The sequence below is a fragment of the Lampetra fluviatilis genome, chromosome 10 (genome assembly GCF_964198595.1).
Source record: "Lampetra fluviatilis chromosome 10, kcLamFluv1.1, whole genome shotgun sequence".
Taxonomy (NCBI): Eukaryota; Metazoa; Chordata; class Hyperoartia; order Petromyzontiformes; family Petromyzontidae; genus Lampetra; species Lampetra fluviatilis.
In genome coordinates, this window is record NC_136284.1 from 109872 (window position 1) to 135767 (window position 25896).

General features: G+C 46.9%; 1 protein-coding gene across 1 annotated transcript in view; it reads right to left on the bottom strand.

Annotated features, from left to right (window-relative positions):
• Positions 1-25896, bottom strand: part of POLE (DNA polymerase epsilon, catalytic subunit) — a 108426-nt gene that overhangs the window by 6001 nt on the left and 76529 nt on the right. The window contains 13 exon segments of the mRNA XM_078860060.1: positions 1598-1798; positions 2621-2814; positions 3911-4039; positions 5582-5810; positions 6394-6526; positions 9413-9538; positions 10801-10901; positions 11962-12034; positions 16318-16525; positions 17411-17631; positions 19846-20099; positions 21219-21395; positions 23699-23805. Of these exon segments, the coding sequence (XP_078716186.1) occupies positions 1598-1798; positions 2621-2814; positions 3911-4039; positions 5582-5810; positions 6394-6526; positions 9413-9538; positions 10801-10901; positions 11962-12034; positions 16318-16525; positions 17411-17631; positions 19846-20099; positions 21219-21395; positions 23699-23805 (2153 nt within the window).

Sequence of the window (25896 nt, forward strand, 5' to 3'; positions counted from 1 at the left end):
AAAGCCATGCTCAACCATTCAAGCTCAGAGACTTCAGCCACAAGTCCGGACTTAACAGAGCCCAACAGCTTCTTGTCAGGATACCTTAAAATCAACTGTGTACCAGACAAGACCAAGGGCCATTCAGGACTTATGTAGGCAAATTGAACAGGAAATAGTTCCCTTATTCCACTTGAAACCTCAGTTGTTCGTATGCATCAATGCATACATGAAAACAGTGGTCACATTTTCGCACTGTTTTCAAGACCCAAGTCGTGATCTGCGGACCCCCTGCAGTCGCTTCATAGACCATCAGGCTACTCCAGGGGGTCCGTGGAAAAAGAAACATAATAACATCCTCACAATGAAAATCTACGAATAAAAAAAAAATGTTCATATAGTTTCTAAAATCTACTATTGTAATTTATTTTGCAAGTATGTTTATATAGCATTGTTTTTTGTTTTCATTTTGGTGTCTGGTGCCAGTGTGTGAATACGTCACACGAGAGCAAGACAGCCTAACAGAACTTTCGTGTGACAACTCTGTAAAGCTGTCTTCACACAACAGTACCTGACTGGCTTCAGGCTACACGTTGGTTCTGAGTACCCAGAACTGTCTAACAAGACAGCGAAGTAGCTGATGCCTTATGCCACAGCGTAAGTTTGTGAAAGTGGATTTTCAAAGCCCTGAAGTAGGTCGGATGTAGAATCAGATATAAGGCAAAAACTGTCATCACTCCAACCTGACATCCTGCATTTGAAGACAGCGAACAGCAACAGCCATAAACACGTTTTCGCACACAGACGGCTATGCTCTGCAAATGTATTTGTTGAGGTAATGAATAAGAAATTTCTCAATTTAAGGTGTGACAATTACAAATGATTACTGAGTGTGCATATTATAACTTTGTTATTACGTTAAATTTCCATATATAACGGAGTGTAAAAACAGCGAGTGGTGGTGGGGGTCTGCAAAATGTTTGGAGGTTAAAAAGGCATCTGCACACTCAAAAAGGTTTGGAACCGCTGAAATCGAGTACTCGCCTGAAAGAAAAGGTGTAGTTTTGTTTGATAACAAGATGTTCCATCAAGGGATTATTTGGGTGAAATATTTAGATGAATCAGTCAAAAATAAGTTGAGGTTTGGCACTGCTCTGTATGTTATGTCATTACAGGCAAGAAATGATGCATGATAAAAATCGATTCTTGTGTACACATCAAATTGTGGTAATCAAATTAAATTTACAATTGATGCTAATTGCATTCAAATTGCATTAAAATTATACGCCAATTGACATTGATCAAAATACAAAAGGGACGTGGAAAATGAGACATGAGTGTGTGGTTATATGTAGAGAGTGTGGTGGCGCAGAAGCACACTGTGCAATGAACACAGTCCAGGGCTTCCCTAAGGTCAACTCAGCCATAAATGAGTACCTCAAGCAGTGTGTAATCACCACCACTGGGGAGACAAAGACTGTCGTGCTTGGTGCTGGCCACCCACCTCCTCACGTGCCATGTTGGTCTCAACAGGTGTTCAATGACAGGACTTAGCCCAACGGTTTGTTAAACGCGATACAGAGGATATCTGTCTTTTCTGCGAGTTTCGGCTACCCACCTGAGCCAGTGCTGGTTCCCTGCACAGGTCGATGTCACGGCAGTAGTTGCAGTGGTGGCAGATGAGCTCAGGCAGCACTAGCGAGAGGCATGGATCCCGGAACTCTGCGTCACTCGAAAACTCCCCCACGTCCAGCAAGCGAAGCAGATCCCTGCGCAGTTTGCTGACCTGCAGCGCCACTGCACCATCCAGTGACAGAACCTGCACACCCACAATAACCATCATTGTTGCACCCAGGAAAGCCTCCCTGAGTCACAAGACTCTTTTTTCCCCGTATGGTCTTGCCAAAGTTATTACGGTAGGGGGAAATCTTGATAAGTAATTTGCAGGTAAATTCTCAACAATGGGATGTTTGGCCAATGCCGGTTAAATGGTATGGATTTTCTTTTAGCTATCAGAAAAAACCGGAGAACCTGGATGAAATGTGTACAGAGGGAGAACATACAAGCTCCACACAGAAAGCCGCCCAAGCTGAGGCGCGAGTGTTTCCACTGCGTCACCCTGCCACCCTAAACCATTATCAGCATCATCTTCCTCGTTTGTTGTTGATATCACACCTCCCACGCAGTAACATCGAGGCACCAGAACAAAGGTGGATTTCGAGATATTTACTCATTACGAAAGTAATCGCAGCCCAAATAAAATGTGTAGGCAGATTACAGAATTGAGATGGCGACATGGCCAAGCGGGTAACCTGTCTACAGCTTATTGTAGAGGTTTGCGATTAGAATATAGCAGACCACCTTGGTTAAATCATGGGACCTTTTTTCCAGTATTAAAATATAAAACCTATTCTTATTTTTCACACCCTGGTTAATATTGAGGGTGTATTAATCATACACAGCACACCAGGTATTTATTTGAGACCAAGTCAACCTAGGGGAGGCCCAAGACTGGTTCAGATATTCGTCACTGATGTTGACCGTGAGCGGAAATCAAACTCGGGCCGCCAGGTTCGTAGCGCAGCGCACTTACCGGTACACTACTTACACGCACCCACATGCACACATGCCCCCCACGTACCTTACACACGGCCTTAGCGAACTCGAGAGCTGGGTTGGCCAGGGGTAGGTGAGACCCCGGAAGCTCAGGGAAGAGGGGCGACAAGCCATCTGCGTTCCGCCGGCCTGTCACACGCCGCTGGATCTTCTGGGTGATGGTGAAGAGGTTGTGTGTAAGTTCCCCAGCAACGTACTCCTGACAGAACGACGTCGTGCCTGCACAAGCGCAGAAACACACGCGCACACATACCTCTCTTTCCACTGCACAACTGAGCCAGGCCGGGGCAGTATGGTGAGGCCGTCGGCGCAGCCAGCTCGGTGCCGCTCACATGGTACCAAGATTGTTTTTTCCCCTGCAGAAATCGACCTATGCCACCGTTGTCACATGCTGCAAACAATTCGAGAAGCATGCAGATGATGTGGTGTTGCCGTGTTTGAGTTGTGTATGGACCGAGCCAGACTGACATGACTTATGAGGCCGGCTTATCATGGATTGGTTCTGGTTCGGCATACAAGATTTAAATTGAGCAATATCACATCTACAATTAGTTAATCACTTTAAGGTCACATGACATTTAAGCATGCTTCCAATTGGTTTAAAGCAGTAGGTGTGGGGTAGGAAAAAAACGCAAGAGGGAAGTATAAATGTATTACAATTTACAATAGGCATTAGATTGACATTCCTTGGGCTTGAATGGACACCTGTCAACATTTCATGTGCTGACAATAATGCTCTTGATTGTCAAAATGTTTCTTTAGGAAAAGGGGAACCGGTTGCATCACGGGACTTTGGGAGGTGGTGAGCAGCTTGGGGAGGCCTTCAACCAGCAGATCAACCATGGCTCATGATGAATACTTATATTTGAGTCAATCACAGATATGCAGTACTTGATCAATTCGAAGTTTAGATTATTCAATGAGGGGTTTTATTTTCTCTATTTCTGTACAAGGCTCCCTGTGATGTGGCTGTGTCCATCAGCTGTCAGTGTCTGAGTCATGGACGTTCAAGCGCTTGCGTAATTGGAGAGTCATGCGATTGCCTCCTCGTTGGCCGTGTGTAGCTCTCGTAGCTCCACTGACAGCTGATGACTGATCAGCAACACGTGACACTGTTTGTACAGTGCCACGGCTGCAGTTTGGCTGGTCATGAAGACCCTAATCGTGGAAAGTAACTTTAAAAATGGTGCTTTAAAAATGGGCAACAAATTAAATGTTTACTTGCCCTAGAATCTGCCACTGCCGGAGATGGCCGACATGCACTGACTCACGTGTGCATGTGAGTGATTTCGTGCGCATGTGGGAGCGTGTCTACCAGGCAAGCCGTCCTTGTCTGCAGCCTGTGTGGACTGGCTCCCGTGTCCCCTCCGCTTCACCGGGGTGTCTCCGGGCTCGTTTCGCTTCATTTCCTCCTGCAGGCTGTGGTACACTGCCATGATATATGCTGCAAAAGACAAAGATCCCAGTATAGCCTTTAACAAACTGTTGAAAGTTGGCACGGCACACAACGATGTGGGTGGCCAGCACCATGCCCGGCCATCTTTGTCTCCCAAGTGGCGATGTTTACACACTGCATCAGTTACTCAGTTGAGGCTAAGTTGCCCTAGGAGAGGCCGAGGATCAGTTCAGATCACTGGCGTTGGCCACGAGTGGGAATCTAACTCGAGTCTCGGGGTTCACAGCGCAGAGCGCTAACTGCTATACTATCCCTCCCAACTATATATGCTACAATACAAAGATCCCCCGTATAACCTTGGGCACGTGCTGTTATCGAGCACCTATGAAGGCCGGACCGGCAGACGAGAGGGTGGGTGGCCAGCAACCATGCCCAGCCACTTTTGTCTCCCTAGTGGTGATGTTTACGCACCGCACCAAGTACTCATTTGAGGCTGAGTCGACCTAGGGGAGGCCCAGGATCGGTTCAGATAATCATCACTGGTGTTGGACGTGAGAGGGAATCAAACTCGGGTCGCCAGGTTCGAAGCGCAGCTCGCTAACTGCTACACTACCGCTCCACAGATGCTGCACACGCATACAGAGACGTGCACAAGTGAATCAAGATCGAGGCGTCATTGTGGCCAAAGCTGTGGATGCCATTGTACCTCATCGCCAGCACTTTCCACCCTCCATAAGATTCTACAGCTGTTGTCCAGCAGACACGCGACCTCCCAAGTAATGCCCTGACAGTATCATCCCAGCACTTTTAGGTGTTCCCCTTTTGTTGCCAGACCTGTCTCGGTAATTGTCCCTCCCCCTTCCTGTATACATGCCCCACCCAGTGCAACCATTTTTGCCTGCATACATATACGCTTCAAATAGGCCCATACTGCATATTGAGACACATAGTTACCATTGATTTGGTGATGACATGGCCTAACGGTAGGATGTTCACCTCTTGTTGTTGAAGTTCCCGGTTTTAATATAGCAGGCCGCAATGTTTAGCCCTTTTCGTTCCGAGACGACTGCAAGTTGCAGGGTGGATCCCATTCACCACTGAATCTCGGAACGTGCAAGTGATTCAGTGTTAATTTTATTTAGAGAGGCATAGCGCTGTTTTTTTAAAGACATTGCATTCTGTAGTGACTCAACCGCATTCTATGGTAGCTGGTGCCCAGCTGTACCACACCCTCCCGCATGGTCTTGTGGGAGCCTCGTTACCGATTAAGGAATTTTATGTTTTCTTCCGGTTCCATTCCAATGACGGGATGAAAGCGGAAGACAAACTGATAACATACACTTACGTCATCGGAACGGGAAATAGTTAATACTTCGGGTGGATTAACCATAACTACGCTCCGTCTGCTTTACAGTGGACATTCAAGATCCTGTGATGCCATTGTGTGCTGGTATAATGGTCTAAATTTCAAAATGACTCAATAGGGATTATAAATAGCAACATCACACCTTACTGTAAATATACCACAGATTGTGTCTGTGAAACACAGCCCCTTTTTGATAGCCTTGCGCAATAAGAATGGCCACTGACCGCTCACGATGGTAAGGAAGTACGTCTGGCAGGAGGCGGCCTGCGGCAAAAACAGCGCCAAGTTCCAGTGGTTGTCAAGACGAGACTCATCCATGGCATCCTCTTCATCATCGCCACCGTCTTCATTTCCATCATCCTCCTCCTCGGAACATTCATAATCGTTTTCTACATTTGATCCATCTGAAGGTTTCCTCTTCCGTCTTTTTTTTGCAGGAGTCTTTATGCCGGCCTGCGGATATATAATACATAGATAGTGATCCCCTTTATAGCCTTAAGAGACTATTGGGGCAAGTGCTGTTAGCAAGCAACTATGAAGGCTGGCATGCACACGAGGGGGTGGGTGGCCAGCACCAGTACAAACTGCAATGCAAATGAGTGGGTTCAATGAGGCTTCACTGGGTGAAGACTTCAGTGATGATAATTAAGTGATTTTGCAGGAGCAAATAGGGGCAGTGACAAGCACAGCAGAAGTGCGTTGGCTGCTTTTTTGATTCTGACAGACCACTCGAGTCAATACTGCGGGTGCATTTACCGTAAAATGCTACGTGCCCTCTGTTTCCCAGAAGACGTTAAACATACTCGGATGGCATTCGATGAAGCGTAGGCCATTGTGTTCCATGGTTGTGGTCCAAATAAAACAATTACCCGCAAATTAGTCCTTTGGGAGATACATAGCAATCGTCATCTCCTCGTGTGAAAATGTGGCAGTACCTTCATGAAAAGGGTTGAGACTCATTGAGGCTTTCTGGATAAAGTAGCATAATAATAATTGGTAAATTGGTGAACAATGATAATAATGATAAACACATTACCTCCTCCCCCAGCAGGGCAGGTGGTAGCTGCCCCACGATGCCCGCGTAGTTGCATGAGTCGAGCCAGAGCAGCGTCTCCCAGCAGCGCGAGTAGGAGATGGATATGGAGTGGAAGATCTCCCGTGAGTTGATGCTACCGCAAAAGCGAGGTAACGCACACAAAGATCCTCCGTATAGCCTTAACTTGACTGTTGGGGCAAATGCTTGGCGAGCACCGAAAAGGCCTGCATGACACACGAGGGGGTGGGTGGCCACCACCACGCCCGGCCGCCTTTGTCTAGCCAGAGGGGATGTTTACACACTGCACGAGGTACTAATTTTAGGCCGAGTCGACCTAGGGGAGGCCCAGGACCGGTCTAGACAATCGTCACGGCAGTTGGTGATGAGCGTCAATTGAACTCGGGTTGCCGGGTTTATAGCACATTGCGCGAACCACAGAACCACGGTTCCCCATAGACACACACGCAGACAGACACACACGCAGACAGACACACAGGCACGCACACATTCAGAAAGAGAGATCCGTGTAGCCGTCTGGACTGATGCGGCAACAAGTGCTGCAACGAGTACCTATTAAGGCCGGGAGGGCGCACGAGAGGCTGGTGTGGCCAGCACCACTCCTAAAGAGCATTAACTGTCCAGGGCCGCATGTGCGTGTGCACGCTTATACGCGGGTCTTGTGTGTGCAGCAGTGTATGAGAGCAGCAGCGTGTGAGGAAAGGGGAGCGGTAGTGTAGCGGTTAGTGCGCTGCGATACGAACCTGGCGACCCGGATTCGATTACCACTCACGGCCAAAACCAGTGACGATTATTTGAACCAGTCCTAGGCCTCCCCTAGGTCGACTCAGCCTTAAATGAGTACCTGGTGCAATGTGTAAACATCGCCACTAGGGAGACAAAGCCGGCCGGGCGTGGTGTTGGCCACTACCCCCTCGTGTGCCGTGCCGGCCTTTATAGGTGCTCGCTAACAGCACTTGCCCCTACAGTCTGTTAAGGCTATGTAGTGACTACTGTGTACACACACGCACGTGTGACGTCACTATGCGGGGGAGCGTCACTACCACGCAGGTCTACACACACGCACATGACGTCATCCCGTCTGGAGGCGGGAATGACGTCAGGGCCGGTTCAGGGATCTGGAGGCCGTGGGTGAGGCCACGGAGGTTGTGTAAGGCCGTGGCACTCTGAGTGAACCCGGCTGGACACGTGACCGGATCAAGGTGGGGGCCGGGGGCCCGGGGGGCATCTTGGGGGGCCACGTGGACAGCCGAGCAGCTTCGAGAGGGTTCTCGAAGGAAGGCGTGACCGGGGTGGGGCCCGGACACGCCGAGGCCCATATAAGCAGCCTCCTCACCGGGCTTGAGGCTGCCCGTGTCAAGAATGAAGATGCATCGTGAAGACACCTCGTGAAGAGTCAAGCCTCCAGTCAGCGGACCAGCCAGTCACACTAGTGGTATCCGAGAGTCCGTGTTAGTGAGAGATGGTGTGTGTTAGTTAGAATAGGTTGGTCGTCACCACCCTATGCTAAGTGTACGTTGAGTTAATAAAGTGTTGCCTCCCAAGAAGTTGTGTGCGCCTATCTTTGAGCCCATTACAGCTATATGGAGGATCTTTGGCTTTTGTGAGGAAAGGCTTACGGAGCCCCAATTTGTCTTCTGTATAAAAAATGTCAGGGTTTCAACAGAACATACATCTCTGCTTTATTGACCTGGTTAAGGCCGATGATACCACCAAACTAGGCTAGGAATCTTGAGTTATTTTTCATGCTTTCGGGGTCCCCGACCATCTGCTCACAATCATTAAGGACCTTCATGATGGTGGCCAGCCCCAGGTAAAGCTACATGGCCGGGAATCAGAGCCATTCCATGTTCACCTTGGGGTGTGACAGGGATGTCTTCTGGCTCCTACTTTCATTTAATATATTTTTGACAACGTATTTAGAGATGCTTTTCATGGCCATACCACAGGAATTTCCATATGGTACAGATACAATGGGAGGCTCATCGATGATCAGGTACGGTCAAAGGATGGCTGATGACCCTACTATTAGCCCCACCAAAACAAAGCACCTGCCTAGTTATTTAATGTGATTAAACACTAAAAAACCTCAACTCCCCATAAGTCATGGGGCAGTGTGCTTATGACTAGTTTCAGTTTGGCAGCAAAGGTCTCTCTCCGAATCAGTCGAGCGGCATTGTCCTTTCATCGGCTGTGTAACGCTGTGTGGAAGCTGCCTGGTCTGTCGCTTCGCGCGAAGCTTCAGGTCTTCTCGGCCAGTCATTCCCTCCCTTCTCTATGCTTGCGAAACGTGGACCCCCCTAATGGAGCATCTTCGCCGGTTAGAAACATTTAGGCTGGCCTGCCTACGATCCATCCTGGGTTTAACCAGGCTGGTTTGAGTGAGGAGCTCACAAATCCTTGAAAGATCTGGGCAAAGTCCCATCGGTGAGCTCCTCCGGCAGGCAAGGCTGCGTTGGCTGGGTCATGTAGCCCGCATGCCCAGCCACCGCATGCCTAAACAGCTTTTGTTCGGCCGGATCCAGGGGGCTAAACGGGCGCAGCACGGGTTAGAGAAGAGACGGAATGATGTGGTACAGTAGTGTAAGAGTTAGCGCGCTGTGCTACGAACCTGGCGACCCGGGTTAAATTCCCGCTCACGACCAACACCAGTGACGATTATCTGAACTGGTCCTGGGCCTCCCCCCTCAAATGAGTACCTGGTGCAGAGTATAAACATCGTCACTAGGGAGACAAAGGCACGCAGGCGAGGTGTTGGCCACCCACTCTGTCACGTGCCATTCCGGCCTTCATAGGTGCTCGCTAACAGCACTTGCCCTAATAGTCTGGTGTGCGCGAGTGTATAGCAGTGTGTGTGTGTCTGTACGTGTGTACAGTAGTGTGTGCGAGTGTATATCAGTGTGTGTGTGCATGTACAGCAGTGTGTCTGTGTACAGCAGTGGGTGTGTGCGCGTGTGTACAGCAGTGTGTAAGTGTGTGTGCGTCCGACGTGAGGCCTCACCTGCGGGTCACATACTCCATGTAGGCGATGGCATCCTCGATGCGGTGTTTCCGCGTGCACACGATGATGCGGTTGAAGTCAGCGTAGACAATCTGCGAGCCAAGCCGTTTGAACTCCGAGATGAGCCTGCATGTCGTGGGAAGGGTAGTGACACACGCCGCACAGCAACAAAGGCCTGTGTTCCATTCCCGACACTGGCGTGTTTCTGCGTGTTGGGTTTGTATGTTCTCTCTCTGTTCTGTATTGGTTTCTACTGGGTTCTCCGGTTTTCTCCCACAGTTAATACACCAAAACCTTTCCCGTTGCGAATTTGACCATTCACGTCAAATTTATTGCGGTAAAGTTTATTGATCGCGTGCCCTATGGCTTTTGACCATTCACAGTTAACTGTTAGATTCCTGTAAGCATCGTTACTGGACTGAAGAACATACGTGCCATCTCGTCTACCATGCAGCCCATAGCGGGTTCCAGTTCACATGCCCCCGGCATCCAGTGAGGCAGCAAGGTTCCACCGTGTGATTTTTTGTACTTTATCAGTGCCCTTATTTATACATTTTGCTATGACCCCTAAAAGAAAATTAATTGGTAGTGAATGTAATGAAGAGAAGCAGAGGAAGACGATGTCTCTACGCGAGAAAGTTGAACCACAAGGTAGGTTTACGAAATGTGCGAGTGCGGTATCATTGACATTGTCTTTATTTTCAGGTTTACATGTGTACAATACACTATATTTAAAACTAAAGTCTATACATTCGCTATACGAGTTATATTTAAGACTGTAGAAAATATTCATAATATTGTACATTTAAATATTAACAGTTTTATATTTGGGTTAATGTAGGGTAATATAAAAACAAAAGGAGGGGGTATCGTATCACGAACCGTGAATCAAACCCTAGTTTTCCCATTTGCCTTTCAGTTTGCGGATCGCGAATTTGCCGATGGTAGCTATTTTCAAGAACGTAACCCCCAGCGATGGGTAAGGTTTTGGTGTAAAACAAACATTGTGTCTGGTATTGGCCAAACATCCCAATGCTGAAACGTTCCCTGCACATTACTCAATTTGGAAAACATGTAGCAACATCACTCCCCAAGTGGTGGACTATATTCGCCTGTGATACACAGCGTCATCAATGACAGCACTGTTCTATAAGTTATGGTACGAATATCAGCTGTATTAAATGATTAACGTTAAAAGAGTACGTGTTGCAGTGTGTAAACATCAGCACTTGGGGAGACAAAGGCGGCCGGGCGTGGTTGCTGGCCACACCACCGTTTTGTGTGCTGTGCCGGCCTTCATTAGGTGCTAGCTAACAGCACTTGCTCCTCCAGTCTGTTATGGCTACACGGGAGACCTTTGTGCTTGGTGGCATGTGAGAGGCACTCACTGCAGAAAGAGCTTCTTCATGGCGGTGTGCAGCGTGCGGTGGAGCGCAGGGTCGTAGAGCAGCGATGCCGGTGAGCTTACCCAGCGGTGGAAATGCGTCACCTGCACAGTGACGTGACAACGCTTACGTTTATTTTGTTTCACCAGATGCGACCAAATTTTCAAATGTTATTTGTAACTTTGATCCTTACCCATACAGATTCGATAGTTAAACTTTCATGTGCAATTTTATTGAGGGACTGTGTGTTGTCTAAGTGTGGGACAGTTTTTTCTGCCTTTTGCCCAAGCTTGCATTGTGTAAAAAAAATCGGCAGGAATTTATGTACTTATGCAATTTGTACTGATATAATTTATTGATATTTATTTTTCGTGACTTGCTTACCCTTTCTCTACATTGCACTATCGTTTTTTGTACTGTTTGTTGTTGTAACTTGCTGGCCCGCCCTTCCTGAACATCTGTGAAAAAGAACTTCATAGCTCATCGGATTCCTCCAGTCTAAATAAAGATTCTGATTCTGACATGCCTCTAACCTTCACAAGACACTAACTAGGTGCCGTGTTCTTAACCACGGCTCAACTCAGGCTTGGCTCTGGATCAAGTGACCTGGCTCAAAGCCATGCGGCTAACTTGAGCCGGCTCTGAAAATGAACACAGTGATGCTGCAGATTTCCATGAGCTCAGCCTGAACCAAGCTATGGCTGAGCCGCTCATGCATCTTTGACAGCAACAGAGCAGCTCAAACCTGAGCTGAGCTGTCAGTGGCCAAGCCAGAGCTGAGCCATGACTAAGAATACAGTATCGCCATAACTACATATATGTATATTTGACTCGTGCTAAAATAATTCCTTCAATTTTAAGATTCGTGGATTATACGCAGATTAAAAATCTTTTTTTTTATTTTCACTGTTTTTAAATGCTTTTATTAATTATTTTGTTTACCAAGGAAAGCCTCACTGAGGCTCATGACTTTTTTTTGGGAAGGTCCTGGCTAGGTTTTTGCAATAGTGGGCTAAAGTTGGATTGTGCTTACCAATTTTCCAATTTAGACTGTGACATGGGCACATAACAGCCTACTCTCTTTCGAATAACATCATGGGATCTTTAGGGTCCATCGTGAAGCAGGCGGCATCTTGCCGCACTGGGCGCCGATGCGGGTGGTACCTGGTTGTCGGCGTACGCGTTCTGAAAGCGGCTGATCTCCCGCACCCACCCGACCACCATGCCTTTGAGTACGCTGCACCAAAAAGACAAAGATTCTCCAAATAGCCTTTAACAGACTGTAGGGGCAAGTGCTGTTAGCGAACACCTATTAAGACCGGCACGGTACACGAGGGGGTGGGTGGACACCACCACGTCCGGTCGCCTTTGTCTCCCCAGTAGCGATGCTTACACACCGCACTAGGTACTCATTAGAGACTGAGTGAACCTAGGAGAGGCCCAGGACCGTCTCAGATAATCGTTACTAGTGTTGGCCTTGAGCAAGAATTTAACTCGAGTCGTTAGGTTCGTAACGCAGTGAGATAACCACTACACGACCGCACCACTAACCGTTGCACTACACCGCACCACAGCACAGAAAGTCTCCACATCACAAGCATTCAAACAGTCAATCATATTCAGCCAATCACCTGGCGGCTCAGAGGGTCACTGCCTCTGAGAACCTGGGTTTGTATCAGGCCGTCGCCCACGGGCAAAGCAGATGTCAGGTGTGGGGAGTTGACGGCTCAGCCTGGTTCACAATTGACTGTGAAATCTAAGTTGTCACTTCATAGGCTCAGCCCAGCAGTGAATTAAACATTCTGTAAATTATTTATTCTTATTTTTTATTATGCATATTATTTACCCAGAGAAGTGGTCACTGCTTGTTGGAGGCTACCCTCGTTAATTCTGCCAGTGTGCTGTGATGTACAGTAATCTCTTGGTTAACGTTTTTAAACCATTCCATGAAATTCTAGATTTGAAGCTTTCGTGACTGCAAGGATTCATACTCTTAGTTCTTTCGGTAAAGTCACGTAGGTAAAAAATGAAATTAAAACTTATAAAAATAAAACAATAAAATCACGACGTTTCGTAAGCAACACAAGTCTCCGTCATCAGGTGGGACCGTCACAGCCATATTTGCTGTATCAAGTGAGGCAAGGATTCAAGATGCAAGCCCTTAAATACAAGTTGGGGGGGGAGGAGAGGGGGGGGGGAGCTTATCAGAATGTGGTAGCCAATGAATGGAACGTATCGGGAGGGAGGGAGGCGGGGCTAAAAGAAGGCACGAAGTGCTACGTAGAACGTATCGGGAGGGGGAGGGGCTAAATAATTATCTCATCAAAACGCTATACCACAGAGCTCATGGCATTTCTGACCAACACCACCTGGCCAGTGAATTGAGACATGTACATCGGGCCCTCAGGATGAACGGATACTCTGAACGCACCATCCGCCAAGCTGTTTCTCCCACCATACAGAAACAGCCACTTGAAACTCCGATCAAAACTGTCACGTTACCATACATAGCAGGTGTGACCAAAAAGATCATCAAAATTCTAAACAAAAATAAGATCCGAGTCCGATTCAGTACAGTACATAAAATCCGTGATCTAATTCCATCTGTGAAGGATGTCATCCCTGACTTGCAATACCTTGGAGTCTATAAACTGAGTTGCAGCTGTGGCGACTGTTACATTGGGGAAACGAAACGTCATGTCTCTGATCGTGTCCGCGAGCACAAGTCAGATTTGAAACACGGTAAAATTGAGTCTTCCGCCATTGCCGATCATTGCTACAACTCAGTGGGCTCTCATGAGATTGTTTTCTCCGAGACTAAGGTGCTCTGCAAACCCTCTGGCTACCATCAAAGGTTTGTACACGAAGCCATTCAGATATACAAACAGACATAATTTCAACCGTGATGATGGGTACAAACTTAGTAATCATTGGAAAGATGTTATCAACCATGCAAAAAAGACTTAATTACACATTTTTGGACCATCTTATCTGACAGGCACTATTTTACTTTACTTTACCGAGTGTTAACATCCCCAGTGTTTAACAGTACTCTCTTTATTGTCAGCCAACACTGTTATAAACATGGGCATTTTCGTTCTTTTTTATTATGTGTATCAACAGGTGCTTGTACATATACATGTCCACATACACTTGCACCCCGTACTCTCTTTTAGCCCCCCCCCTCCTCATCCATTACGTTAGCATGTGCAACAATAGTTACTTGCATACAAACACGTCCACGTTGCCGACGCCTACGTAGCACTTCGTGCCTTTTTTTAGCCCCGCCCCCTCCCCCTCCCGATACGTTCTACGTAGCACTTCGTGCCTTCTTTTAGCCCCGCCCCCCTCCCTCCCGATACGTTCTACGCAGCACTTCGTGCCTTCTTTTAGCCCCGCCCCCTCCCCCTCCCGATACGTTCTACGTAGCACTTCGTGCCTTCTTTTAACCCCGCCCCCCTCCCTCCCGATACGTTACATTCATTGGCTACCACATTCTGATAAGCTCCCCCCCCCCCCTCTCCTCCCCCCCCAACTTGTATTTAAGGGCTTGCATCTTGAATCCTTGCCTCACTTGATGCAGCAAATCTGGCTGTGACGGTCCCACCTGATGACGGAGACTTGTGTTGCCTCCGAAACGTCGTGATTTTATTGTTTTATTTTTATTAATTTTAATTTCATTTTTTACCTACGTGACTTCACCGAAAGAACTAAGAGTATACATTCCATGAAAACTAGTTCACGAAAATAACTGTTAATCGAATATAGGAATTACATGAGTCTGCAAGAGAGCTGTTACCACTGCCAAAATAGAAAACATAATGTAAACAAAGCCATCTTCTTGGTTCTTTCGGTAAAGTCACGTAGAAGGGAAGTAATAAAATAATAAAAATAAAACACAACAAAACAATTCTCACGACGTTTCGGCCACAACGCAAGCAGCCGTCCTCAGGTGAAGAATGAAACACCACCAAGCTTGGAGCGTATATTTAAGCTGGGTTGGAGGGGGGGAGGTGGGAAGAAGAGCGCCTTGACAAAATAATTTGCATATTAAGAGGAATTTAGCATATGGAAAATGCGTAGGAGGTGGGCGGGGGGGTTTCAAATTAATATTATGCCCGTGCATTATGCAGGATTAGCAGCATCAAAGGGAGGGGGAAGGGGGGTAGCATTAACAAAGGAAAGGAATGTTAATAGTATGTAGCTGCAGTTACTAAACAACCACGTAAAAAACTAAAGTATAAACTACATAAACAACTAAAGTATAAACTACATAGCATCATCAGTATACTTACTATACTGTACAATAAGCTGAGTTACTAACAGTAAGTAATACATTACAATTCTACGTCGTAAAAATTATATAATATGCTTCCATCTAAACTTTATTCTCTTACATCACACGGTGTAGACTTGTGTGATGTAAGAGAATAAAGTTTAGACGGAAGCATATTATATTATTTTTACGACGTAGAATTGTAATGTATTACTTACTGTTAGTAACTCAGCTTATTGTACAGTATAGTAAGTATACTGATGATGCTATGTAGTTTATACTTTAGTTGTTTATGTAGTTTATACTTTAGTTTTTTACGTGGTTGTTTAGTAACTGCAGCTACATACTATTAACATTCCTTTCCTTTGTTAATGCTACCCCCCTTCCCCCTCCCTTTGATGCTGCTAATCCTGCATAATGCACAGGCATAATATTAATTTGAAACCCCCCCGCCTACCTCCTACGCATTTTCCAAATTATTTTGTTAAGGTGCTCTTCTTCCCACCTCCCCCCCTCCAACCCAGCTTAAATATACGCTCCAAGCTTGGTGGTGTTTCATTCTTCACCTGCGGACGGCTGCTTGCGTTGTGGCCGAAACGTCGTGAGAATTGTTTTGTTGTGTTTTATTTTTATTATTTTATTACTTCCCTTCTACGTGACTTTACCGAAAGAACCAAGAAGATGAATCCCTGCAGTCACGAAAGCTTTAAATCGAAATTTAAACAAAGCCAGTCGAGGTCTAAATGCTCATAAATGGGAGTCGCTCATTGGCCGATGCATGCTCAGCCCACTTATGAGTGATCGGATTGGCGCCCGCATGCATAACGTAAACATACCGTTAATAAAAATGTTAACGTTAGAAGAAACCATGAGGTCCTATGCCATCTTTAAAATGTTGCCAAATTTGGCAACATTTTAAAGATGGCATCGCAAATTATTTAATTATTTGTTTGTATTTATGTTGTTGTAACTTGCTGACGCACCCCTACTGGACATCTGTGAAAAAGAGCTTCATAGCTCATCGGATACTTCCAGGATAAATAAAGATTCTGATTCTGATAAATTGGGAAAAAAGTAGCAATCATTGCCCCCTGCTGCGAAAACATAGCAGGACATTCACGAAAAAACAGTTTAAGGCTCGGTGAGGCTTTCCTGGATAAACGAGCATCGCAACAATAATAGCATTAACGGGTCGGTGCTCGTGTGGGCAACAGCCAATGTTGGATGGGGTGGGGAGGCCGCACCGAAAGGTGTTGGAGCACAGCGCGGCCTCGTCGTAGTTCGCCAATGCCGTGTTGGAGGACGTGCCCGATGTCATCATGTCGGCCAGCGAGGCTTGCGGCGCCGAGTCGAAGCTCACGCCGCCGCTCGCTCCACCCTCGAGGTCGTTGATGTGGTGCGACTGCAGCACGGCGTTTACCGCCAGCGACTGGATGTCCAACTCCGCGCAGACTGTGCACGGAGACGTGGAGAGGGGAGCAGGTGCCAGAGGAAAAGATCTGGTTCGTGGCTTCATCACCCGTTGGGTGGTCTGCAGTGTCAGGGCCACGTCTTTAGACATAGTTCGGTACTGGCTTGAGCCGCTCAGTTGTTTCCAAAGATGCATGAGCGGCTATGCTGTGGCTTACTTAGGGCACAGCTCATGGAAGTCCACAGCACAAGTTATGTATGGCTTTGAGTTGGCTCACTTGAGCCAGAGCCGAGCCAGAGCCAAGCCTGAGCCAAGCCAAGCCGTAACTAATCCTTCGAGTCACTGCCATGCTTAACCACCACAAATTAACAAAGTTGACACCACACTCCCCTTCCACTATCTGTTCTTATGCATGAAACAAAAATATTTTTACAGATCCAATCAGCCAAACACCCTTCCAGGAGTCCATAATACAGCAATTTTGGTTAAATAGAAGCAAACTCTGGACTGGTTTTCCTCATTCAGCGTTTCATCGGCAGAGGCAGGTTTGCTTGCACAAATGCTAGGAAACTGGCAGATGCTTATAGGCGAGTATCTTCTCAATGAGATATGTCCTAGTTTAACATTAAACTCAATAATACACCAAATAATCCTGCAGCCTGACTGCTGATGAGCCACTTAATTTTGAAACTGTTCCAGTGACTTCTTGTGTTGAACCAGTGCACGCTGAAATTACCCACTTCCAGACGGCTGTGCACGACTGATGGGATGTGTAAAAAAATACAATCATATTTTTCATCCTGCAGAATAAACATGTGAAGGAGGCGTATGAATATGTCCACCGAGTTATATTGTTACTTCCCTGTGCCAAAGCTCAATATCAAAAGGGGTTTGACACAACCCGTGTCTGAGTACCGCATCAGCACCTGCGTGGTAGGCCGAGGGGCAGCTGATGTGGAAGGATTTGGCGTCGCGGGTGTCACACGCCAGCCGCCCGTCATCCGCCTCCTTGCCGCCCAGGTCAGGTCGCCCCGTGGCCGAGAGCCACAGTAGGTGATTGTTACGCCGTAGGTGACGCGCAAAGAACAGGTCACAGCCAAATGCCTCCACGTCCTCGGGAAGGTTCCCCACCGGCACGTGCAGGTACCTGCAGCAGCATCAGCATTACGGCTCGCCACCCAGCGATTTAACGCAACGTGGGCACACACGTGATTTCCTGCTCCGATGTGCATTGAGGCGGTGCTCATCTCTTTACAGCCCTGGCCCAGTGGTGGAAATTCCACATTCATACGTTGTGGGTAAGGCGATCATTTGGTGCAGTAACTACTCAAGAATGTAGGCAGGGTTTTAACCGTGCTGACACTGGGATGACTGCAATAATTGATCTTTGTCACAAGGGCGAAACACCCGTTGGTTGCAGATGCATGTCAGGAAGTCACTTGGATGTGGTTGAGCTGTAGTAGGCATATTGTGGTCAAGTGAATGGTCACTCATGGAGCCAGACCACCTTGCTGGTGACTTGCACGTGTGCAGGGGGAATGCCTCGGCTGCCCAGCAATGATTCATTGCTTGCTTACCATTGGTCAATTCTGCATGCTTTTCTTATCAAGGAGCTGTTTTTGGAACCGAGAGCAGCATTCTGATTTGGAGAAATTTGGTTGGTTGCCAGGTACTATGGTTCAGGATGCAGCCGCTCTCCCTGTGACAAAACGAGTATAACAACATGTGTCTAAAATCCTCTATCATTTTGCTCTTCGATTTGCACTGGATGTACCATACAGGACCCACCATTGTGACCTCTACTTAAAATCCAATCTTACATCACTTGATGCAAGAAGAAATCCACATTAGGCCCTGTTCATCCATAAAATCCTTATTGGCAAATCTGAACTATGCTTAGCTAATTCATTAACCCCATTGGCAAAACTAAGAAACCTAAGACGTTCACCTAATTGCCTTTTAACTTTCCCTAGAACAATAATTAAAATAGGCGATAAAGCCTTTGATGTTGCAGCACCAACGTTTTGGAAGAACCTTGTTCCCTCCCTTAATATAAATTTAACTTCAAAATATATTCTAAAAGAGAGGATTTGCTACATACAACCACATTTGCAAATGTTATTTGTAACTTTGATCCTCACCCGTGTATCGATAGTTTAGTTTTTACGTGCAATTTTGTTGAGAAACTGTGTTGTCTTGGTGTAGTCTGAGACTCTTATTGTTATTTTGTTGCCTTGCCCAAGCTTGCACTTTGTATTGAAAAATCAGCAGGAATATATACTTATGCAATTTGTACTTATATACTTTACTAGCTTTCCTACCCGGCTTCGCCCGGGACTTGGATTCACCACGCCCGGCCGCCTTTGTCTCCCCAGTGGTGATGTTCACACACCATACCAGTTACTCGTTTGAGGCTGAGTCGACCTCGGGGAGGCCCAGGACCGGTTCAAATAATCGTCACCGGTGGTGGCCGTGAGCGGGAATTGAACTCGGGTCGTCGGGTTCGTAGCGTAGCACGCTAACCACTACACTATCGCTCCCCCCACACACAGACGTGCGTGCGTCCATAGGTACACATACACGCGTTTGCTGCAGACACACACAACTTTCAGGGTGCGTACGGCAGTAAACGACTAAAATAATAAACCAATGCTGCGGGAAGAACGCCTTAGACCTGCAACACATTTGTATTTAACTTTACCCGCGGAGGGTTTGGGGGGGGGGCGTGTCATGAGCAGGCACACTCCGTTACGCTTCCGCATACGGGTCACATGATAGATGTGACGTGCAAAATATATGCATTATTGCGCCCCCCCCCCCCCCCCCCACAAAAAAACAAAAGTAAATTTTATAATTTTTGCAATGGTGTACAGTCTGGAGAGTACCCATATGGCAAATTTCAAGTTTGTTGCATGTCGGGAAGTACGCTAAATATTTGAACAGACACACATTCACAAATTTCCATTTTATATATCTAGATTTATATTTAATTTTAGTGACATGCTTACCTTTTCTATACATTGCACTCCTATTGTTTTTTGTATTGTTTGTTGTTGTAATATGCTGACTCGCCCCTACTGGACATCTATCAAAAAGAGCTTCATAGTTCGTCGATTTCCTCCAGGATATATCAAAGTACAGCAAGTCGACTAATTCCCATACTGATGGAAATAGAGTGTTTCCTCCTCACACACGTGGGTTTTCTCCGGGTGCTCCGGTTTCCTCCCCACTTGTATAACAATTGTCGTTAATTTTATGAAAAAATCTCAAAGTAAAAACCAATGCTGTCCTGGATGGATAGATAAATAAGTAAACCACAGTAATAGCTATGTTTGATTATTCAGAGCCAGCCCTCTCTCACCGTGCCACGTCGAACATCCGTGCAAGGGTTGAGTCGACGCGCAGGTAGGCGCGCACCATGTGCCGCCCCCCCTGCCTCTGCCAGTCGAGGACGCTGAGGCTGGGCGGGTCGTCCGCTGGGCCGGCCGGGCTCGTCGCACCGGCGCTGCCGACCCACACCACCGGGAAGTCGTCGAGCACCGGCATAGTGGAGCGCACGCGCTGGGATGGCCACGCCGACTCCACTGCAACCAGAGTGGGGCCCTTACGCGAGTCCTGCTCACACGCGGTGGGCGCAGGAGTTGTGGTACAAATTTGCAAGTACTAGCTTGTGAAACGTGCACAGGTATCCCTCAATTTATGAACGTTCGTTTACAGAATTTCGCGTTTTAATGCAATTGACAAATTATGGACACTTTTAGATTAACGAAATCTAATTTCTGTGTTCACATGATGTCACATGGCACACGCCATGAGATCAAACGAGAAGCATCCGGGAGGCTGCGTCATTCATCCACGACAGCGTCACGCTGTCCCTACAGTGCAAGAGTAATGCCTCCACATCACCTTTCCAGCCATTCCAACATGCAGATATTTTGGTGAGTTAGTGAAAAGGTACAAATTTTTTCAAAATTAATTATTATTCAATCGTTTTAATATTTATGTTTTTTTATTAATATTTTTCCATTGTGAAAGTGATATAGGTGCATATTTGGAGTGACTGTCCGAAACACATTGATCATTTTTAGTATTAAATTAATGGGAAAGCCATTCCGATTCACCAAATTTCGTTTTACGTGTTTTTGAAGAACACATCCCTTTCGTAAATCGAGGGATACCTGTATATTTATGTGGTGAGTTATTGACAGTTAGTCAATCCATGGCACCTGGGTCTGTGTTCTGTGACCTCCTGACAGTAGGCCTTCGACACTTTACGTGGCCTCAAAGTGCATCTAGCATGGCACAACCGCCGTGGTGATGTCACCGACACTTAGTGGTGAACGGCGTTTGTTGTCGTTCAGCTAGGTAGAGATGGTAAAATACAAATGATCGTAAAATAAAAAATTGGTCCCAAAAACAACAGACCTGGTCGACTTTAATAAAAACAGCTCGAATGTAGATCGACGTCAGTTTGAAGACAAATTATGCTGTGCTGATGATCTTTAAAATACGTGTAACTAGTACACAGCAGTAAAAATTTCACCCATACAAGGTTGTCTGTAGATACTGTGCTTCATTGGCTTTAAAATACAACAATCCCATATGGTCCCGAAGCCTCTGAAGCATAATTCATAACTCGAGGGTAAACCCCCAGGCCGAGCCACCAGGCCAGGCATGGATGAACCAGGATGGGTGGGCACCGTAGTGCGTGATGGCAGGGGCAGAGGCACTCGCCTTGTATGAGAGCAGCAGGCGTTGTAGGCCGCGGTAGGCCTGCTTGAGGTCGGTCTCCACGCGCACCTCGAAGCCGTGCTCCGGAGGCGGGAGCAGCTCCTCGCCCAGCATCGCGAGCAGCGCCGCGCGCTCCGCCGTGAACACGACGCTCAGGTTCGGCATTTGGTTACTACGGACCTGCCACATCAAAGACAACAATCGCCCATATAGCCTTACCAGACTGTTGGGGCAAGTGCTGTTAGCAAGCACCTACGAATGCCGGCACGGCACATGATGGGGTAGGTTGCCAGCACCCACACCTGGCTGCCTTTGCCTCCCCAGTGACAATGTTGACACACCTCACCAGGTACTCATTTGAGGCAAAGTCGGCCTAGGGGAGGCCCAGGACCAGTTCAGATAATTATCGCTGGGGTTGGCTGTGAGCGGGAATCAAACTCAGGTCGCTGGGTTCGTAATGCAGCAAGCTAACCACCACACTACCACTCCCCAACTCTCACACACTTACGAAAGGATAGCACAGTGGTAACACTCGTGCCTCACAGCAAGAAGTTCCTGGATCCGAATCCCAACTAGGGCGCCTCTCTTTGCAGAGTTCGTATGGGATCCTCCTATTATAAGAACCTAATCTTTAGGATAAAAGTATAGGCAGTCCCCGCTTTTACAACACAATGCGTTCCTGGTAACCGCCTCGTCGTAAATCAAAAAGTAGAAACATCATAATGCAATGTGTTTTATCCTTTTATCAGCCACATTTAACGGGGTTTAATAGGTAAAAATCCACAACACTTGAGAATAAAAAAACATCCACGTCAAGTCACATCGGAAGCCAGAGTGACTGTTAAAATTTGTGCGGAGTCATGTTAGAAGTTGTATGGTAAATCAGGTTTTTACGTCGTGAATGGTGGCATTATATAAACGTTATAAATGTGGATCGTCATAAACCACATACCGCCTGTATTATGGAATATGCTTACCGTTGGAAAATTATATCAGCAAACCTACAGACTGTGCTCTGGAGCCATCAGCTGCATTTACAAATTAGACATTGACTTTCAGTGGTTGCTCAATTCATAACTCAATTCTGCTCATTTCATAGTTACTACTTATGCCTCGGCAAGAGGGGTCTAGGCTCGATTCCTGACTTGGCAAGCTTTGTGTGTGAAGTTTGTATGATTTCTCCTTTTTCTGTATGTGTTTCCTCCAGGTTCTCTGCCTTCCTCCCATATCTATATCCCAATGTAACTGGCATTGGCCGAACATTCCAATGCTGAAAAATTACCTGCAAATTACTCAAAATCTTTATTTAGACTGGAGGAATCCTATGAGCTGACCCACCCATACAGGTGTCCAGTATGGGTGGGTCATCGAGTTACTCAATTGGAATTACACGAAGTTTGATCACCTTTTGGTGTGAAAACATGTGAAGACCCTCTTGAAAAAAAGGATTGAGGCTTTCCTGGGTAAACAAACCGTAATAATGATAATTATACGAAGAGATAGGAAACACATGTGGCCATCTGGAACGCTCTTCCTTCCAATATTAGGAAGCCACTGCAACTATGCACTTTAAAATATAGATTGAAAACTCATTTATTTAGAACTGCTTTTTTGTCCAGTTTGATGTCCTTTGATTAACATGGTTGGCTACGTACGGTGCGAAATAATTTCAATGTACATACATACATAAGAGACACCCAAATAACCAATTAATGCAGGGAAATTAAATGTATCAATAAAGATGAATGAGGCCTTCATTTTTTCTGGAAGCTTTTCAGGCTAGAATGGTAACAGTTGCACATGAATACAACAGATTGTAACGAGTTTTTAATTGTTCAAAATCTGTCATGCCCTGAAAGTGTCAAGCAGACTCCCTCTTACATCATTGGAACCTCATTTGCCAGTAAAAAATGATAATTGGTTTTTACCCTTTTATCTGGCAACACCTTTTGGCGTCATCTGGTCCAACACCATGTGAGACTAGGCTCTAAGGAAAGCTGTCTAGGGTGTGGACCAATCAACTTCAAGGACAGTGCATACATTATCAGAGTTATGTTTTTTGTTTGCATTATGACTGCAGGTATTGTGGTCTATGCAAACATGACTCCTTGTAAAAAAGGTGTCAGTTTTGTTGCCAGATAAAAGGGTAAAAAAACAATTATCAGACTCCCTCTTGTGGAACAATGGCAGGGTTGCAGTTGGAGTTAAGGTTACCACATTTTCCACAAACCATACCCGCACATATTTCTCAAGCAGCCTAGGTCTGCCATTAAAACTGAGCAGTAAACTAGAAATAAATTCCACACAATATGGTACCAAATCTCTGTGCAAATCAGTTGCTGCTGCCACCCAAACACAGATGTCAATTCCTGGACTGGTGGCAACACGACATTGGATGGGATAAAGCAAGGCTCATGACTCTGGATATAATTAATTACCATCATGGCACTAAGGCAAAGGAGTGTAAGTGCTGTTAGTTTTACCGTGTCTACCACAAACACGGAGGCCTTCCTCTGCGTGGGGATGAAGAGGCCCAGCAGGGCCTTGCTGCCTTGGCTGCAGTGATACAGGTACATGTGGCGAATCGTACCTGCACACACACAAAAACATAGATTACCCATATCGCCATTCACGGACGGTTAGAAAGTGATATTAGCGAGCATTAATTAAGGCCGACATGGCAAATGAGGCGGTGGGTGGCCACGACCATGCCTGACCACCTTTTTCCCAGTGCTGATGTTAATACATTGATTGCTCCAGGTGTTCATTTAATGCTGAGTCAATCTAAGAGAGGTTCAGGACGAGTTCAGATTATCATCACCGATGTTGACTGTGAGCAGGAATCGAACTCTGGTCACCAGGTTCGTAGTACAGTACACTAACCATGACACTACCGCTCCCCTACAAAGACACCCCGTAAAGCCTTAATATACTTGTGTGGCAAGTACTTTTAGCGAGCACCTATGAAGGCCCGCAGGGCACACAAAGGGGGTGGGTGGACAGCACCATGCCCGGCCGCCTTTCTCTCCCCAGTGGCGATGTTTATGTCACACCAGGTGCTCATTTGAGGCTGAGTAGACCCAGGGGAGGCCCAGAACCGGGTCAAATAATCGTCACTGGTGTTGACCATGAGCGGGAATTGAACTCGAGTCACCGGGTTTGTAGTGTAGCACGTTAACCGCTAAATAACAACTCCTCTACACACACATACAAACACTTTCTCATTCAGAGGCATGGATATTAAATATCATTCATAAGCAACATTTTTGGGTTTAGATCGCGTTATTTATAAATTTGTCGTAACACTCCACCACCCGACACGGCCAATCAGTAAAAAAGTGTCACGTTGACAAAAGACAAATAGTTCACTGCTTTAGCCCATCGGTGTGTTGAAGCGTGAAACCACAACATTTACAATTTGAGTACGACGTTTCGCTGGTAATTGCATCCAGCATCATCGGGCAATTCGCCAGAATGGTGAGGCTCTGCTGTGTCTCCCGTTCTTATATAGAGCAGCAGCAGAGTGACGTCATCATTAACTCATCAGGTGCAACGATTTGAGGGGGGGGGGGGTTATTGTAATTATATACTAGATTAGTATTCAGGCAGTTGTTACAATGCGAGTTGTAGATTAGTAATAATTTGGAATGTGTTTTATTGTGATTATGCAACGTTAGTAATTAGTTAGCGTTTGTTTCCCCTATAAGGAATTGTAATGTATCTTATTTAATAATACGCTTCAAGGCCGCACTAAGCCTGTAGCTGTCTGAGCGATTAAAGTTATTTCTGTTTCTCTCAATTTCAATGGATTTGTAATAAAAGACTCGGACGCTTCTCTCTGTCCTGTGTCCTTTATTTGGGTTCGATCTCTTTTCCCTCACGGCACTCCCCTATATACTCTCTGCTCTGCAGCCCCAGGCTGCTGTCGCTCACGTAGCCCAACTCCCTCCTAGCAGACCCTCTGCTGTCTCGTCGTGCAGACCCCTGCTGCCCGACTCCTCCCTTGCAGACCCGCTGCTCTCTGCAGCCTCCTCGCTGCTCCTGCTGCCCGGGGGTCGGTCACCGTTGGCCGACGGTGCCGATCCTCGTGGCTCGGGTGTGTGGCGATCTCGCCACTCTCTCCTCACCCTTCGCCCTGCGTGGCCTCCCACTTTCCCAGTCTCCGATCACTCCCGACTGCTTCCGGTTACCCCCCATATAGACCCTTACCCTCTCCCCCACGTGACGTAACTCCTCCCCCCATGACGTCACTTCCGGGAGGTCGTTTACGCCCGCATTACACCACCCTCCCCCGTAGAGAAAATCCAGCCGACCTCGGCTGAACACAACTCCAATAAGCAATGCGAGCGAACACGACCGAATACGAAAAAGGACACAGAACACACCATAATATACCGAAAGAACAAGAACACAACACAATAATTAACGAAATGTGAGGGATTTCGAGCGGGTGCGGGTCGCCGGGCCATCCCGGACAGTCGGTGGCCCTCCCACCGAGCGGGAACGTGGCAGGGTTTTAAGAGCGACAGGCTGAAGTTCGTCTGTCGCTATTGGAGGCCTGGCAACGTCCCGGTCCCCTATTTTCGAAGGCGCAGCATCAGAGGCGTCCCGCAATCGTGTCCATCGCGGGGTTGGAAGGGCTGCGGGCCTCAAAGGTTCCGCAGCCGTGGTAGGCGCACCC